The 17,107-nt window shown below is 35.9% G+C and overlaps 1 protein-coding gene across 3 annotated transcripts; it reads right to left on the bottom strand.

Moving 5' to 3' along the window:
* Positions 1–26: 26 nt before the first annotated feature.
* On the bottom strand, positions 27–16,779 carry LOC140821397 (uncharacterized). Of its 3 annotated transcripts, none has more exons than XR_012115726.1 (19): positions 16,235–16,776; positions 15,738–15,869; positions 15,099–15,170; positions 11,160–11,230; positions 10,948–11,047; positions 10,779–10,874; positions 8,631–8,757; positions 7,670–7,803; positions 7,523–7,582; positions 7,128–7,363; positions 5,977–6,406; positions 4,058–4,381; positions 3,375–3,953; positions 3,123–3,296; positions 2,398–2,628; positions 2,031–2,314; positions 1,135–1,413; positions 530–644; positions 27–283 (listed from the first exon to the last, which is right to left on the bottom strand). XR_012115726.1 is itself a non-coding variant. In XM_073181874.1 (19 exons), exons 1-19 carry the CDS (start codon positions 16,382–16,384, stop codon positions 256–258), a joined length of 3,630 nt encoding a protein of 1,209 aa, XP_073037975.1. In that variant the 5' UTR covers positions 16,385–16,775; the 3' UTR covers positions 27–255. The 3 variants fall into 3 exon arrangements, 2 of the variants coding, with proteins under 2 accessions (XP_073037975.1, XP_073037976.1); XM_073181874.1 differs by having other exon boundaries at positions 530–652; positions 16,235–16,775; XM_073181875.1 differs by lacking the exons at positions 27–283; positions 530–644; positions 1,135–1,413 and having other exon boundaries at positions 2,037–2,314; positions 2,406–2,628; positions 16,235–16,779.
* Positions 16,780–17,107: the final 328 nt, after the last annotated feature.

Raw genomic sequence — 17,107 nt, 5'->3', positions numbered from 1 at the left:
AAATATATAACATTACGTAACAATGATGCATCAAAATTCCTAAAATTAAAAACATTCGCAATTATCAGTTATGTTTAGTTAGATTAAAGTTACAGTAAACTAGACTAACCGTCTTTTCTATTATAAATAACTTGTGAACATTTTATAATCATCTGTCGATTCTAAGGTTATTACAAAGATGCCCGAGTTCAGGCCTTGAATCCATCCATGCAGTGAATCCCGTCTCTCTTGTAGACGTTGCTGTGGATATAGGATCTAAAACGCGATCAAGAAGAAGTATCGCCTATACAAACAATCAGAAAGAGAGTAGATTTGTCAGAATATAGTTCAGGACCCAACCACAATTTACAGTTGATTCAGCTTTCAAGCATATATGACATCAGATTTTAAAAACAAATGCAAGTATAAAACATAATATGGCATTGAATAATCATTAAGATCAAGCAGTGAAAAACATCTCTGGGTGCTGATTAAATAACATATGGAGGTTTGAACTTCGGACATTAATAATCTGGAAAATGAGATCAACCTTAGGGCCTTAACACCCATATCCATGAGGTGTGCTCGTTGTTCATCACCGTCGATCGAAAGCTTTTCAAGTTCCTTGCAGTAGTATAATATATCATCCCTCAAATGTCCTGCCCCTGCACACCTTTAAAGGGAGGAAAGAACTTGAAGCACGAGAGGAATAACAACAATGATGAATCTGTTAAATTTGTTTATACACTTCAGCGACAGATGAATGCCAAACAGGATAGCTACTGAAACTAAATATCATGGTTGTTCACCTCCAACCAAATGTTGACCTTCTAGGCGAGCATAAGCATCTCCCACACCTGAGAAATTTTCAATTTGGCAATGACTTGGCTAATCAACCAAGATTCACTACCTTCTACCCACCCTTTCCATTTAGCATCCACACCTATGGAGATTTGCATACTGTGGTAATTTCTAATCGATGTCTAACACTGTGGATCACATGCACTATCACCTATTTTTAACAAAAACTATCAAATTGCCAATTTACACACCAACAGGATTCAAAAATGATAATCTAGCTGCTATAGTTTTGCAAATGTCTTCTCACCACAACTAATAATCACGTCTCTCGTATATGCAATAACGATAACGTACCTATCTATAACCGAGTCAACATCAACCTTGCTCTCAGGGCCACGAACAAGAACCCTAATTAGGCTTAGGATGTCCCTATAGTCACCCATTTTACGTGCTTCATCATCATCAGAACTCACATTTTCTTCAACTGAAGTCTGGGGGTGTGAACTTCCGATCAATGATCGTGATACAAGTGATGTTGACATCGCTGCTTCGAGTCTAATGCAAATGATGGCCATAGCGTAGGCAACCCCTCCGAACCCTGTGTGTGATATGAAAAGATAAGACCCTGCAGTGCTGTTGAGAGAAACAAAAAGGAACAGTTAAAAAAGTGTCTTTAGAGTCCCTGATACTATTATCAAGATGTCAGATGAAAGAAGGGATGTCGGTAGTGTGCCAATTTCTTAACCAGTTGGTCATTTTAACAAATTTTGCGTACATGAACTAAGAAGATTTTCAGACATCACTACAATGAAAATCATTTATGCAACGTCAAAAGCTGTAGAAATATAAGAGGTGGTTAAAGATAACAAAATAGTATAGAGGATTTGGCACAAAACCAATAACCAACTTTTAACATGATTTTCCCAATTTGAATCATAGAGAAGCTATATCATTGATGTAACACTAGGCCATAATCTTACAATTTGAATATGTTAAATACCAACGAAAATGAAACTTTCATCTGGCAATAAATTAATTGACAACAGTCTATGTAAAAGGCCTAAGGTAGCATGGATATGGATAAAAAATCCACAATACAACCAGATTCTACATGAAACAAGTGCAGCTAACAAAAAGAATTATTAGACGGTAAAATCAGAGCAGATGTAAGTTGGGATTTATTTTTATTTTTTTTTATAAGAAAAACGGTTCTTATAAAAGTAAAAAAAAAATTGAGATTTATTACTTACTCATCCATACAATATTGAATAGAGTCCACATCTGAAGCTAGAGCTTCTCTCTCTCTCGTTAACGGTATCCTCCTATACGAGATATTGTACCTTTCATGTTCCAGAGCTGCATATACCTCAGCAGGAGTCTTTACATCACCAACAAAAATATTCTCCCAGTACCCTATGACACTGGCCTGTTCTAATGCAGGATTATATTCTTCACGGTGTAAAAGCATTCGACCACCAGAACGTCTAATCTCAGATATGATATCCTCTTTCAAGCGTGCCTCTAGGTGTTCCACCTGTGAAATAAGACAGTATTTAGTATCTGTGTGACTTCATCAGCCATTTTATATTTTGAATGACACTTTGAATGATGGCATACCACTGAACCTGTAATTCCTATGTGTTTGAGAGTATCGAGAGGCTTATCTAATTCCCTAAGTACAAAAGGAGTATTGTTGATATAAACCACGGCTTCTTCCCGTAGATCAATCAAAATCACTTTCTGAGGAGCAGTTCCTTCTGCTGCAGGCTTTGCGCTTAAATAGGCTAACATCTCTTTTGCACCTGTAATTGTTGGGGTTGCCATGCTATACACCGGATATCCTTCAACCTTAAAAAATACAGAAGCCTGTATTCAGATATCCTTCTCATGTTAAGTTGTTATTTATGTCCGAGCAACTAAAGCTCCATACAACTTGGTCAGTTTAAGTTGATCACAATTTGATTCCAAAAGAGTTAGTTCGACATGATGAAGAAATTCATATGCTATGACATGATTATTTAAATAGTAATCATATAATGATGCAGATAATAATCTCATGGTTGATAGAGACTGACCTACATATTGTTAAATTTGGAATTAAAAAGGTTATAGGAAGAAAATCAGCATTCAGTTAATTCATTTATCAATCTTCCAAATGAAGTATCTAACTTGTTTAGCGATTCTAACATCCCTATGACCTAAAATTTTTATCCAATGTCATCCCAGTATACAAACCTATTGTGCACATGCTGCATAATCACCTAAACCCGATATAAATCAGATGACTCATGCTATATGTTATAAGACTTCCGGTTCATTTGAGTAAAGAAACATCTAGGTACCTTGTGGACATGTCGTGATCCACGGATTTGTATGCGTCTCGAAGTCCTTTGTCCAGGAAAGAAATACATTTTAAGAATAGAACCTTTTCCCAGAACAGAACCATTACGATCCTTCACAATTGCTTCCATAACAGCATCCCCGTGTTGAGATTCACAAGGAGCTCTCAATTCTTCCTACATTCAAAAGTCTAACATACATCGAAAGGTAGAGAAAAAAATAAAACATTCAGCGAATTCATGTGAAAAGATTACAGGAACAGAAAAGAACCGCCCAGGCCTCAATCTGATTGACCATTTCATTGCTTGAACCTCTGGTCTTTGATGTAACCAACTCTTAAAGGTCATTCTTGGCTTTCCATGTTCGCAAAATCCATCAAATGCTTCACTTCCTATGTATGCTGAAAATGCAATTAAGCGAAAATAACGCTCCAAGTACTCAGCGCCGCGATTTAGTGCCACCTTTCTTTCTCTTGGTTCCACATGTTGCTGATTAAATAGCTTTCTGTATTGTAAGACGGCTTGCCGTATATTCTGCAAAACTGAACATTGATCGATTATAACATCTAAAGCTTTTCGGCATTCCACCCCGTTATCAAATAATCTTGTAATCTTCCACAAAAATAGGATGTCCTTTATCCCAAATGTGGGAGTTGAATCTTCCATTGTCTTAGTTCCTACAGAAAGGCAATTCTGACTTCCATCATCATAGTGATAGCCCAACTCCCTGTTTGATGGGTCATCAAGTGATACCCTCATTGGCCTCCCATTATTGATCCGGAGTTTCAGAAGGCAAGCAATTACAGTACCTGTTGTCGTCCTTCCAATCCCCATCTGTTGAAACTCACTCCATAAGGAGGATGGTATATTGTACAAGTGGATAAAAAAATTATTCAGAAACCAAATGAAAAATCAAGGACCAGTCCATGATGTTGAACCTGGCAGTTAAATACGAAAGCAGTATCACCGGAAGCAGATAAAATATTCCTGGTCAAGGTGTCAAAGTCAGAGCTTTTTGGAGCTTTTCCATCAGTGATCGGAACACGGGCATATTTCACGGGGAAACCAGCTTCTTCAAAGCACCTAAATACCTCCCGTGGGGTCTGAACAACTTGCAAGCTCACGCACTCCCAAGAATCAAATATTTGTCCATCATCAGTTTCGTGGATAACCATTATCGTGCCTTGGTACCTTTCAGCTTCTCGTAAAATATCATCTTTTAGACGAGCTTCCATTCTTTCTACTCTTTCACAATCTATCCCCTAGATACAAGTATAACAGCCCATGAGTTTCTCAAAAAAATAATTGATAATATCGATTCAAATGATAGTTGAAGCATATAGGTATTGTTCAAATGATAGTTGAAGCATATAGGTATTGTTCCACACCGTAGAGGTGAAAAATTGCAGAAACAAATTCAGTTGAAGATGGAGAGTTTTTGCTCAGATTCATTGACGCAAAAATGATTGCCATAGATTTTAAGAATATCAATAAATAATTTTTTTCCCATAAAAGCAATTGTGAGATTCGAAGTTCTCTCCCAACAAACCTCAAAACAAAAGATCAAGAGATTTTCTTTCGTAAGCCTCAAATTTAAAACATCACGAATCTTAATGATCAGCCAATAAATCGTCCATAATGGAATCCATAACTTGCGACCATAACAATGCTAGTGTTTGTAGAGGTCGGTGTAACAGCCACTAGACCAGATCTAATGTTTGCTCCAAGGTTGCAGTCAAGGTTTATGCAAGCTTAAGTCAGTTGCATTTTGGAGCAAAAAAACGAGTTCTTAGATACTCGAAGAGACAACACGTCTTCGTATTTGGTTTAATCTACAATAAATGGAAATTTGATTGGATTTGTGGATACCAAATGGGCACCTCAGGACACTGGGTTTTGTTCAATTCTGGAGTTTTTTTCTTGGAATTTTGACAAGTAAAATGTTGCTCAGTAAACAGCTGAGATGGACTACATCTCTGGAACAGCAGCAGTGAATCAAGCAATTTGGATTAGGAAGTGGCTTGTTGAGGTGGTACAAGAACAATGGGATCCCACAGTGATCAGTTGTGATAATAAGTATGTGATTTCTATTGCTAATAATCCTATTCTACATGGAAAAAGTAAGCCTATCAATGTCAAGTACCATTCTGTTGGAGAAGCAGAAAATAATGGTAAAGTAGCATAATTAATTGCAAGTCAGAGGAACAAATCATAGACATTTCGTCAAAGGATTGCCAAAAGCCAAGTTTGAAGTTCTTGGGTCAATGATAGGAGTTTCTAACAAAAATCTCGAGTAGTGTTGATGTTAGAGAGTTTTTGCTCATATCCATTGAGTCAAAGATTACTACCAGAGATTTTAGCTACTACAAAATCCATCACTAGGTTCTTTATGTTGGTAAAAAAATCTCTTATTTTATTATCAGGTCTTTTAAAAGGTTTCTAGATTTCAAGGATCAGATATATTTCCAGTAGATTATTTTCTTTGTCAAAACTGGCATGTTGAAGAAGGTTTTCAATGAATTTTATATTCTCAACTTTTCATGAAAATATATTTTCCTTCAGCAAGACCCTTGTTTCAAGAATAACAGAATTTTCTTTTTACAGACTTGAATACACATATCATTCTCAACTTTCCATCAAAATATTTTTTCCTTCAGCAAGACCATTGTTTCGAGAATCACAGAATTTTCTTGTTACAAGCTTGAATACACATATCAAGTATTCAGCTACGTCACCTTCTCAGTGAATCTTTGACCAACAAAAAAAGCAAGATCAAATTTCAAATTACTAGATTGGGCTGCACATGCATGGGCATTGTAAACTTGATAATCAAAAGTCATAGAACATGATGGCATACCGTGTACTCCAGCATATTTTTATATGGCCTTTCAACCTCACGAAGAACAAATGGTTTTCCATTGATATATATAACAGGCTCTTCTCTCATATTGTGCCAAAATACTGGACGGCCACCTTTTGAGCTTCCAACTTTTTGAATCACCGATATAATTCCGTCAACAGTTGGATTAGCGACACCATAAACCGGAAATCCAGGAATTCCTCTATAATTGGGAGCACCATCCACTCTTTCTGGTAAACAAGGATGTTGACAACCAGGACAGTGGTCGCTTTTAAGAACAGTTTGACTACCAAGAACCTCTCCCTTTCTTAAAGCAGCCACTTGGCTCATGTCAAGAGGTTGGCCACTGACATGTTCTGTAATCTTTGCTGGCGATGGTTTCACATTTGCATAACCAAGTGCCCCCATTGGGTTTCTCCTCAACAATCTGAAGGTGGCATCAGGTGGTTTGTGGTTAACAAAATATTTGGGAATCATATTGTGGTTTACACTCACATTGTCCGTACCACATGAAGCAACAGTAGCATTTACATCAAAGAGGAATTCTGACATTGGAATATATATTCATGCAGAAACAAAGATATTCGCCAAATCAGGTGGGGCTCAACAAAATTTATCCCACACTCATTTAGATTTGACCATAGGAAACACCATTGTAAATAAGTTTGATTCATTTCGCTAGTTTTATTGCTGTCAAGAAGAGAAGAATTGGTTTGATTGAAAAATGTTAAAAGTTATCTCCTTTGTAGAGAAGATACACTCCATAAAAAATTAAATGGGTGTGTAGTTATCCAAGCCCACAACTCACTAATAGATATAATCTAAATGTATTTGCTAACAATTTCATTAGGTAAATACAAATCAAAGTTTCATGCTGGTATTGATAACACAGTCCAGGTGACAGAATAATTTTTTTTTACACTAGCACATCAAATGGTCAAAATAATTTGAAGTACAATTGTTCAGAAGAGAACAGATTAAGAATTTGTATATGTCTCATATTGCCGTCAACTTTGTCTTAATGCTATATCATTTCAAACTAACATGATTACTTCATAAATGGAAATTGAAAAGTACCACCACCGCCTCTCAAGTTTACATGATGGGATGAGTTTTTGATATTTTTTTGAGAAGGACTTCATAAGTACCTGCGAAGTACACTATAAAGCTCTGGTCTAGCTCTCATCCACTCAGAGAAACTACATCGACCTGGGGAAGAAGGATGAAGAGCTTCTCTTTCTGTATGGAGATAAACAGCAAAACAAATAAGGAAATAATATCTCTCCAAGTACTCCACAAAAAATGAAAGGGACGCTTCCCTCTTCATTTCATCATCTTGATGCAAAATGCTACTTCGGTAACCAGCAATAGCTTCCCGTAAATTCTGTAATAAGAACCAAGACACGTAAATTCCAAAATGGAGAAACATCGATTGCAAAGGAAAAGGATTAAAATTAATTCAAAGAGTCATTAAATGATCTCAAATATTATTTATAATAGAAATGGAAACAATTCTCATACAAAAATCATCAATACCTCATACCTGCATAGAAGCACATTTATCTATGACTTTATCAACTTGTCTTTTACCTTCCACGCCACCCTTAAAAAATAACTAGTCAATATAAATTGACATATATTATTCTTTAATTGACAAACTATGGGGTTTGGACCATGATTTTCTTTGTACCTCTAAAACCCTTATGAGGCTTCTAATGACTGCATATTCTCCTCGGCGGATCGACTCCTCTGAATTCGGTAAATCATCAGTGATTCTTGAAGAGCAATCAGAAATTTTTCCCGTGGAATGGGTTCTTTGAATACCTATTGTATGAATATATCAAAACATATCTTTAACATTAAATAAGAAAAAGAGAGAGATAAAAGATGAGATTGTCCGGTAAAAAAAGGTATTAATAGTCCACAAGGGTTTTAAGTCAATAAGTCTCCAGTAGCTGAAGCAGGAATTCCAAGACAAAACCCGAAAACAACAAAAAATCATAGGAATTAACATTGAGAGAACTCAATAAGTCATACAAGATTTGGGAGATCAAGTGCACTTTGTGTAAGTCAGCCAAATGAATTCCATATTGAGGAATTGAGTAATATATTATGATATTACTGATGTTTAGTAAGGCCAGGATTTTCTTTCCATATCGAGGATAGTCAAATTAAGCAAGAGTTTGATTCCTCCAGAAGTGCATTTATGGGGATCTCGATTTGTTACCAGAATGGGCCATCTAGTTCTTTCAATATGTCAGGAAGCAAAGACAACTTTCTAAATAAGTAACCTATTTACTCCAGATCTTTAGTTATCACTCCTTGAGAAGGCACTATGCAACTTACTTTATCCAGATGATGTGCTTCAAGTAACAGCTTCAACAGGTAGGATAGCTGGCACAGAAATAAATTCATGGAAGGGGAGAAAATGGGCGAAGGTTTGTAGAATGCATAAAAAATAAATAAAGCAGATCAAGAAGCTAGGTGGACTAAGCAATGGTAGCATAGACAAGAACAAACAGAATTAAAATATAATTTCATTCCTTTCTATATGTACCTAGGTTACAAGAAAAGTAAAACTGGAAATGAATGGGCAATTAAAAACATGGAACATAATTTAAAACAAACCAGGCCATGTAAGAAAAATGAACCTGAAGCTCCAATTCGATTAATATAAATCAATGTAGCAATCACCATCCCAGTGGTTGTCCGTCCACGGCCCATCTGGCAATTAAATATAACCTCCGTCCTTACATTAGCTTGAGAAATTTTGTGAACCTAAAAGGTAAAGAATGTAAGGACAGCACAACATTGACACCCAATTACTGGTTATGGCACCAAATTCATCACCACATTTAGAAATAGAATAAACCGACTAAAATATATGAACACCTATCCATGGTCAACGCATTTCAATCTATCAAAATCCACCTTTAAGAACAGCATAACCACCCACTAAATGAGGGGTGGTCGTTACTGGCTATTGCTCTACATGGAAGGGGTATGACGTGTGAACTGTTTGGTGCAAATCTCCCATAAAATGGCATCAATTTTCACATAGACCACACTATATGATATCTAACTCTCTTTTATCATTTGCCTGATCATAGAAATCAAGAGGTTGAGTGGACAAGTGGCTCACCATTTACCTAAAACTTTTATAATTTTAAGAAGAATGGAAATGGGATGGAATGTGACCAGCATCAGCAAGTCAACGGAATGTAGATTGACCAGCTAAGGGAATGGAAATTGTATAGGTAGTTCTAGCAACTGGGGAGATTTTACCGAATCCCACCATATTCAACTAATTCCAAAAAAATTATAAACTGTCTGAATATATTAATGAATCAAATCCAATTGCACAATTCAATATTTTGGAGTAATGCATAAATTTTAAGACCTAAAACCATCATTACATGTATTTCTATATACATCAGAAATATTAATGAACTGTATGTGACACTGTATCTTTTTCATACAGACATATGTAGTGATGAATAAAATCTATCCACCCATATAATGGATTACAATGAATTTACTGTATTATCATATTTTTAATCAAATTTTATATTTAAAAAATGATGTTTTCATAATTTATTTAATGAGATGTTTAATCTAATATTCAAATCTTTGACGAATATTCATATCCTTATATTACATAAAATGGATAGCCCCATTAAACCAAGCATTTAAATGAGAAGTAAAAAAAAGAAGGAAAGGAGGTACAAAACTCTCTGTGATGAATTTAGTGTTAGCTCAATTTAGCATCTTCTGAAGTTCATTTCTAAGCCTTCTCTGGATCTTATCAGTAAATTCATAAATATTCCATTGAAAAAAGGGAAAAAGAGTAAATTCATAAATGTATTTTTAAGTGATTCAGTCTTATGTGCTATACTGAATCCTAAAATTGTGCCACAACAATACAGTTGCTAAGCATGCTATAGCTTTTGCCTTCTTTAAGAACTTAATACTTCCCATCCTTGGACCAGTTCCATGAAAAATTCTTCAAATGTAGTGTCGACACTCGGTTAGATGAAGTTGACTCCTATAACTATTTTAGCATCTCCTATCAAATAGTGACACGGGATTATGCTTCAGGTGTCTAAATCTTGATTTAGAAACAGAGTATGTGAGTGCGCCTACACACATGCATATAATATAATGTGTGCGTGTGTGTGTGTGGATATAGATATTATAAACTCTTTCATGGGTTCGCAATTTCAATAATTGAAGTGAGTTTACTGTTGCTTCTTTATGAAATCAGATTCTCAAACAATTTACTTTCTACTCTTCAAAAAGATTCAACACATGTACAAACGCCCAACAAACCAGAGAAATACAATGGAGCAGAGAGTTTGTCTTCAGAGATAAGACTGAATCTTCTTCATGTGGATTAAGAATGCTGCCAATTAGACAGACATCTCAAGATAGTGGATCCAAATGTCTTTATGACCCTCAATTTTCATGAAATACAATTAGACAACTATCATAAGATAGTGGAGCCTAATGTATTTATGGCCCACAATTTTAACGAAATACATGTCATTCGATTGTACGGTCAAGGGCTCAGATATAAACATTTTGATCCACTTTTTTGAAGTTGATATTTATCCTGATTTCAGTTGCATTTGTGTTGGTTCAAGGCCAATCACACTGATGGTTCACTTGTCTCATATATGACAAATGACTAGGAGAAAAGAAGACAGCACGGCAGTTAAAAAAAATCCAACGATGTCAACAAATGAATAGGACACGGAAATGTATATATTATTCAAAGGTAATAAAATATTAAGACTAACCAGCATATCAAAATCCTGCTCTTTAGGTGATTTTTCATCCGTTACAGGAACACGTTCATAGAAAACAAGGTACTGATGTGTCAATTCCTCGTACACCTAGCTCAGAGAATAATAGTAGCATAAGCAAATACTTTATAGTTCTTGATATTTTATGAGCTAGAATGCAGACCTCGAGTGGTGTTTTAACTGAATCATGTGAAACTGGCTCCCACTGGTCTACCATCTGACCATCTGGTAGCTCATCAGTTACAAGGATCTTATTTCCATATCTGTTGATTCACATGAAATAAAGTCATAAAGGCAAGGGTGGTGACCATAAGAAAGGCAAAAGAATTACTATGACATAAATCTAAAAGTGCCGTAGAAAGGCTGGCAGAATACCTGGTGGCTTCTATGAGGATATCTTCTTTCAAACGATCTTCCATTTGCTCAACCCTGAGCCTGTTAATACCCTACTTTTATATAAAAAAGATAGTGACGAACAGCCTAGACTATGGGAATTGAATCAAACTTGAATAACTAAAGAAAACATTGATAAAAGCCAATAATTTACCAACAGCCACTTAAGCTTAGAAAAAGAGTGTCATGTGGGAATGGGAACAAGAATGGAAATAGAAACTTTGTCAATTGATACAAAACCACGATAAAGTATATGCTTGCATAGACAGCGCAAGTAAGAAACAGGTTAGAAATAATATATGGATACATGATAACAAATTATAGTACTTGTTCAACACAAATTTTGTTCTAAAGAGAAAAATACACTAATTAAAATGACAAATTTATTGAAAAAGTTGATGAACAACTTCAAGAAAAATATAAACTTAATTATAATCAAATCATCTTATTCTTCTATATTGGTTTGACTTCTTCAACTCAGGACTCGATAGCATAAATCTTAGGTGCTAGGACCTGGTTTGGGACTTGGATTTGCTAGAGCTTCCTTTGTTGGCTTTGAAAATTCCTCTATCTTGAATTGACTTCAAGTCCAATCGGCTCTCAAGAGCTTGTTGATTGCCTATTGAAGAATTGTGGATTTGGGAGTTTGCAGGTAGGGGTGGGAAAAAATACCGAAATACCGAAAAACCGTGCCGAAAAAAATATAGAACTTACCGAAAAAATCAGTATACCGAAAATTTCTGTACGGTATCATACCGTACCGAAATTTCGGTATCGGTATGAAATATTTTTTTTTTCGGTATTTCAGTATATACCGAAATATCGAAAATAATTTTTTATTATTATTTTTTTTAAAATTTAAGTTCAGTATACCGAAAATATTTTCGGTATACCGACAAAATTTTCGGTGTCGGTACGGTACCGGTATGATTTTTTTTCATACCGAAAATTCGGTATACCGCACATGCGGTATACCAACAAAATTTTCGGTATCGGTATCTCATACCGATATTTTCGGTACGGTATACGGTACCGTAGTTCGGTACGGTATACCGTACCGTACCCACCCCTATTTGCAGGATAGCTTGTTGACCACAATTTTAATTTTTGTTCACTTCTCAATGCTTGAATCCTCGTGTATAAGATGACTTGGGTCTTTGTGGGGATGACAACGTCCTATGGAAGAATTCCCTGACCTTGAGCCTCTTTGTAGAAATTTTCAGGTATGCCAGAAGAATCTACCTCGACTCTATATGTAGATAATGTAGTGAAAAAATTCTCTAGCTTTGGAATAACTTGAGCCCTCACTTCAAGGACGAGGGCTTGATCCTTGTTATAGAATTGAACCTTTATAGAGATTTCATATTTTCAAGATTTCCCTACAAAAAAATTTTATTTTCTCTACACTTTTTATTTATTTTGTAGTACATTTTTCAATAATGTTCTTGGTTCCGAGTGCATAATTATGTAGCAGAATTATCTGACTAATTGTTAAGCATACTTAGTGCTCATAATTATTTAAAACCGTGGGAAACCCTCCACTCCAAAAAGACCAAAGTACAAGTACTAAACATATAGGAATAGGAGCTTTTGATTGTGCATTCAGACACGTCGTTTTAAATTTCTTTTTAAATTCTCATAGTCTATTTTATGAGGATTTCAATGCGTCTGAATACACGTCAAAATTAGATAGATAAACCTATTCAGGAATCTATTCATAGATCTCATCCACGTAGGATCGGAGCCTCCAAAATTACGGTTTGGAGCTTCCAAACCCATCAATTTTTGCCTATAAATAGGGGTTGCCATTTCAATCCTTTTGGCACCACCTAAGGGATTGTGAGGGGGGCTCCAAAGGTACGAGGTGGCATGCTTCAACCACAACGTGTGTGGTTGTTCCAAGCCTGCATGCGCAATACGTGGGAAGCAAGTAATTATTAATCATATAGATGGGGTATTCAGGATTCTGCCAATGGAGAGTACCCACTACAGATCAGAAGCGTCTTACAAAGTTGTAGCTCATATGCATGTGGACAAGTCTTAGTACATGAAACTGATGATAAATAATTTTGAAATGTACTTATATTATTAATGTAATATGCATGTGTTATCAACCCTGAATACCAAGCTATTACTGGAAAATCTATGGTTCTAGCACTCTAGGTTTTGTAGATGATAAAAAAACTTTCATGATATATTGTTAGAGCACATGGTGACTCATTGTTATTTGAGTCTAGGACTTCCAACTAGGCAATCACAACAGTTCACTAGGGCTTATTTATTGAATTTGGATGTATGTGACTATTTGGCGATTGGCATGAGAGTACCTAATAACTTATGGTCAAGTGTATATATCAAATGATTACTTGGTTGATGTGATACATGATTTGTTATCATTGCAATGTGGATTGGCTGCATGTTATAGCTACATGGTCATAAACATGATATGGGTGCATAAACATTGCACTACTTGAGATATATAATTGTTGGCACCGATCTCATGCAGGTTTTATGATTGACGATAGAGATAGGAGGTCACTTAAATATTGATGAGTCCTCTTATAGTTTAAGAGGGACACGATGTAGATTTAAAGCTGGAAAAACGTGATAGATGTTTATATTCAAAGAACATTAAATCTTTATAAAGCGATGACCACTCTTTTGCAGGGGATGGCCCCTAGAATCAGAATATAATTCTCTCTACCAGAAATGCCAGGACAAACTTTTAATATAGTCGCTTTTGTAATATTCAGTTCTTTTACATTTCATTTGGACTACCTAAAGGTAGTTGTAGCTCATTACTCTAGAGATTCACTAGGTGACTGTTACATACTAGCATGTAACAACCACCCAATGAATTTCCTGGGCAATATGCTATAGTTAATATTTACAAGTCCAAATTTTTTAGTATTGTGTGGGAGGCACCAATTGAACTGGTATGATAGTATACTACATGCCAAGAGGATGAGCTAGTTTGTTATATGATCCATGACATATCCTTGCATGACATTAATATAAAATCATCGCATGGGTACATTACTATGTTTCTTTCATGCTTATTTAATAGTCGACTAAGCAAACAGGATGTGTACTGGGAAATATGGAGATTCAGGAAGACAAATTAATTGACACTTTGACTGAATTTACAATTGGCAAAATTACAAAAAGGCAATAGATGAAACGATACCAAGTTATCCAGCTTTAAAAGTGTAAGATAATTCCTCTAAAAGATTTTGATATCATAATAAATGCCATATTTACATCAATTTTATCATTAAAGAATGTATTTTTATCTTTTAAACTGATTTCACCAAAAGAACTGCTAATCCCTTCTCTGTATTTAGTTAAAACTTAGTTGATGCCTCCCTCTCAAGAAGCTAGAGGTACCAAAGCAAGAGAAATACCTAAAGACTATGAAGCACATGATGGGAAGCTTCAGATGACTACCAGATAAGAGGAAAATTGGATAAAAAACTCCAAGGCAGGATACGTAGAATATCATCACAAAAGCATAAGGCGAAAATTATGTCTAGCTCCTACTTGTAGGGGCAACTGTACGAAACAAGTAAATAGAGATCTTAACCACAGCCACATCCCTATGATCCAAAAAATATCACAACAAAAACCCTAAACAAAATAAATCACACCCAAATAGACATTTCCATAGAAATATCCTATCCCATCCTCAGTTTCTTCTTGCTGATAAGAATATAAAAGTACACCAGAATGGAAAGAAAAAATTTTGGTTTCCATTTGAAGAAGTTTTAGGTCCTAAAATTCTTCTTCCAATTCTAGAAAGAAAGAAGGCAAGAAATCAAAAAAATATTCACCAATCCGGTATAGCTAGTAGTAAAAACCAGCAACATTTCAGAATATAGATTCCCACAAAGGTCAGGTAATTATTTCAGTTGCATTACCCACCGTATACTCGAGATTTGAAAAGGGCTGCTCCACATCACGCAGAACAAAAGGCCGACTGTTAACGTAAATCACCTGTTCCGTTACCAGAAAAATGAGGTGGTAAGGTCCTTGCAAATCTTACAGAAAATCAACAAAAAGGTTAATTTTACGACTTTGATACTAATAATAATCTATCATCTGGTATTATCAAGCACACACTATCATGCTTGGCAACACAACCTTTGCCATTAAGGAGGATAATATATGATCTTTCAAGATCGGGTGGAATTAAAAGGAAGATAAATAAAAGTTGAAACCAAGGGGGACAATGGCTAGTGCTTATAAATTATGTTAACTGTTCCTGGAACAAGGACAAATATGACCAGGGAAAGCTTGTTTCTATATGTGCGAAAAGGTGGGTTGTGGGGGGTGGGGTGGGGGGTTGATGAGAGAGAGAGTAAATATTTGATGTAGTGTTGAATCACCTTGAAGTGATTACAAAATAATGTAGCAGGGAGAAAAGTTACAGAGGCATGATTCATGTTCTGTTGCATCAATTATAGATAACCGTCCATGCTATTTCCACGAATAACCAAAGATGAAAGTTCGCACAGACAAAAATATATAATTGCAGCTGAACAGTTAAATCTGAAACATTACAGGTTCCTCGCGAAGGTTTATCCAAAGTGCACTACTTGGGTCTCCATTCTTTTTGGCTCCAATGTGAGTGAGAACATTGTGGATGCCGTCAATTGTAGGAATAGCAACTCCATGAACAGGTAACGAGCTTGCCTATGACAAGGTTGAGGCACGAGGAATTGAGTCGAGAAAATTGTGTCAGAAATCTCCATAATGTTGGGATATGATCATGTTGAACTTGAATAATTAAAACACCCACATAAAGAATAAATGAATGAAACAGAGTTACAACTAAAGTTAAACGAAAGGCAAGGCAGATAAATCATTTAAACAGGGAAGCCGATAAATAGGATATTGGTAGCTATGCAAACCCGACAGAGAAAACTCAATCTTCATTCGCTAATCATCTTAAAAAGAGACAGAGAGAGGTGATAGAAATAAAATCAACCAAAACACACGTTTGCGGGAGAAGCAAATAACAAGAAGTAGGTAGGTAAACATTGCCCTTAAACACAAACCTTGCGGTAATTGGGCGCACCGTCGATATGGGGAGACAATCTCTTGTTATGGCAGCCAGGAAAATGATCGCTCTTGAGAATGGTCTTCTTGCCCAGCACCGATCCATCTCTCTGTTTAATGACCTGCTCCGGCTCCTTCGGAATCGACATTTCCTCAACCTCCACTACCAGTCAGCAACCTCGATTCACGCAACACGAAATCCACCAGCAATAGCTTTCTTTACAAGGTGCGATCTCCTGGGGCAGAAGACCGAACAACCGAATCTACGAAGAAGCGAAATTGGGGATTGGTGACCTCACCGACTCCATGTGCCATAAGCAGCAGCACTAGCATCGCGAATGTCCCACGTGGAGACTGTTATCTACTTGTCGTGCTGGAACACTGCCACGGACTCTCAATTAATAGAGGAGGAGGTAGGGAATATGCTTTTCACTATTCATTCATTCCTCGGATGACCAGTCAGCCGGCCGGCGCATCGCCCGACAACATCAGCTTCATAAAACAATTTTCTTTTTCTTTTTCTTTTTTACTAAATACCAACTTAAAGAAAATTTTGTATTTTTGTTCCATAATCTACACTGTTGATCAAAGTTAAACCGTTTCAAAACCAAATAAAATTAATCACCATAAAATCACCAACTCCATTATCCTCTTTCCTAACATTTCAATTTTAATATTAGTTATTTAAAAATAATTTCACTCTGTGGTAAAATAATGTTTATAAAATATACACATGATTTAAGAACAAGAGATTTAGAAAATACTCTTGATTTTGTTGCCTAACACAAAAAAACTCTTATGATATTATCTATTGAGTTAATTTCGCGAGACAGATCTCCAACCCGACTCGACTTGTAAAAAAAATGTTTTTT

Source organism: Primulina eburnea, unplaced genomic scaffold, assembly GCF_022965805.1.
Source record: "Primulina eburnea isolate SZY01 unplaced genomic scaffold, ASM2296580v1 ctg55_ERROPOS1863358, whole genome shotgun sequence".
In the NCBI taxonomy this organism is placed as follows: Eukaryota; Viridiplantae; Streptophyta; class Magnoliopsida; order Lamiales; family Gesneriaceae; genus Primulina; species Primulina eburnea.
The sequence above is the reverse complement of the archived record's forward strand: the minus strand, read 5'-3'. Positions and strand labels throughout refer to the sequence as shown.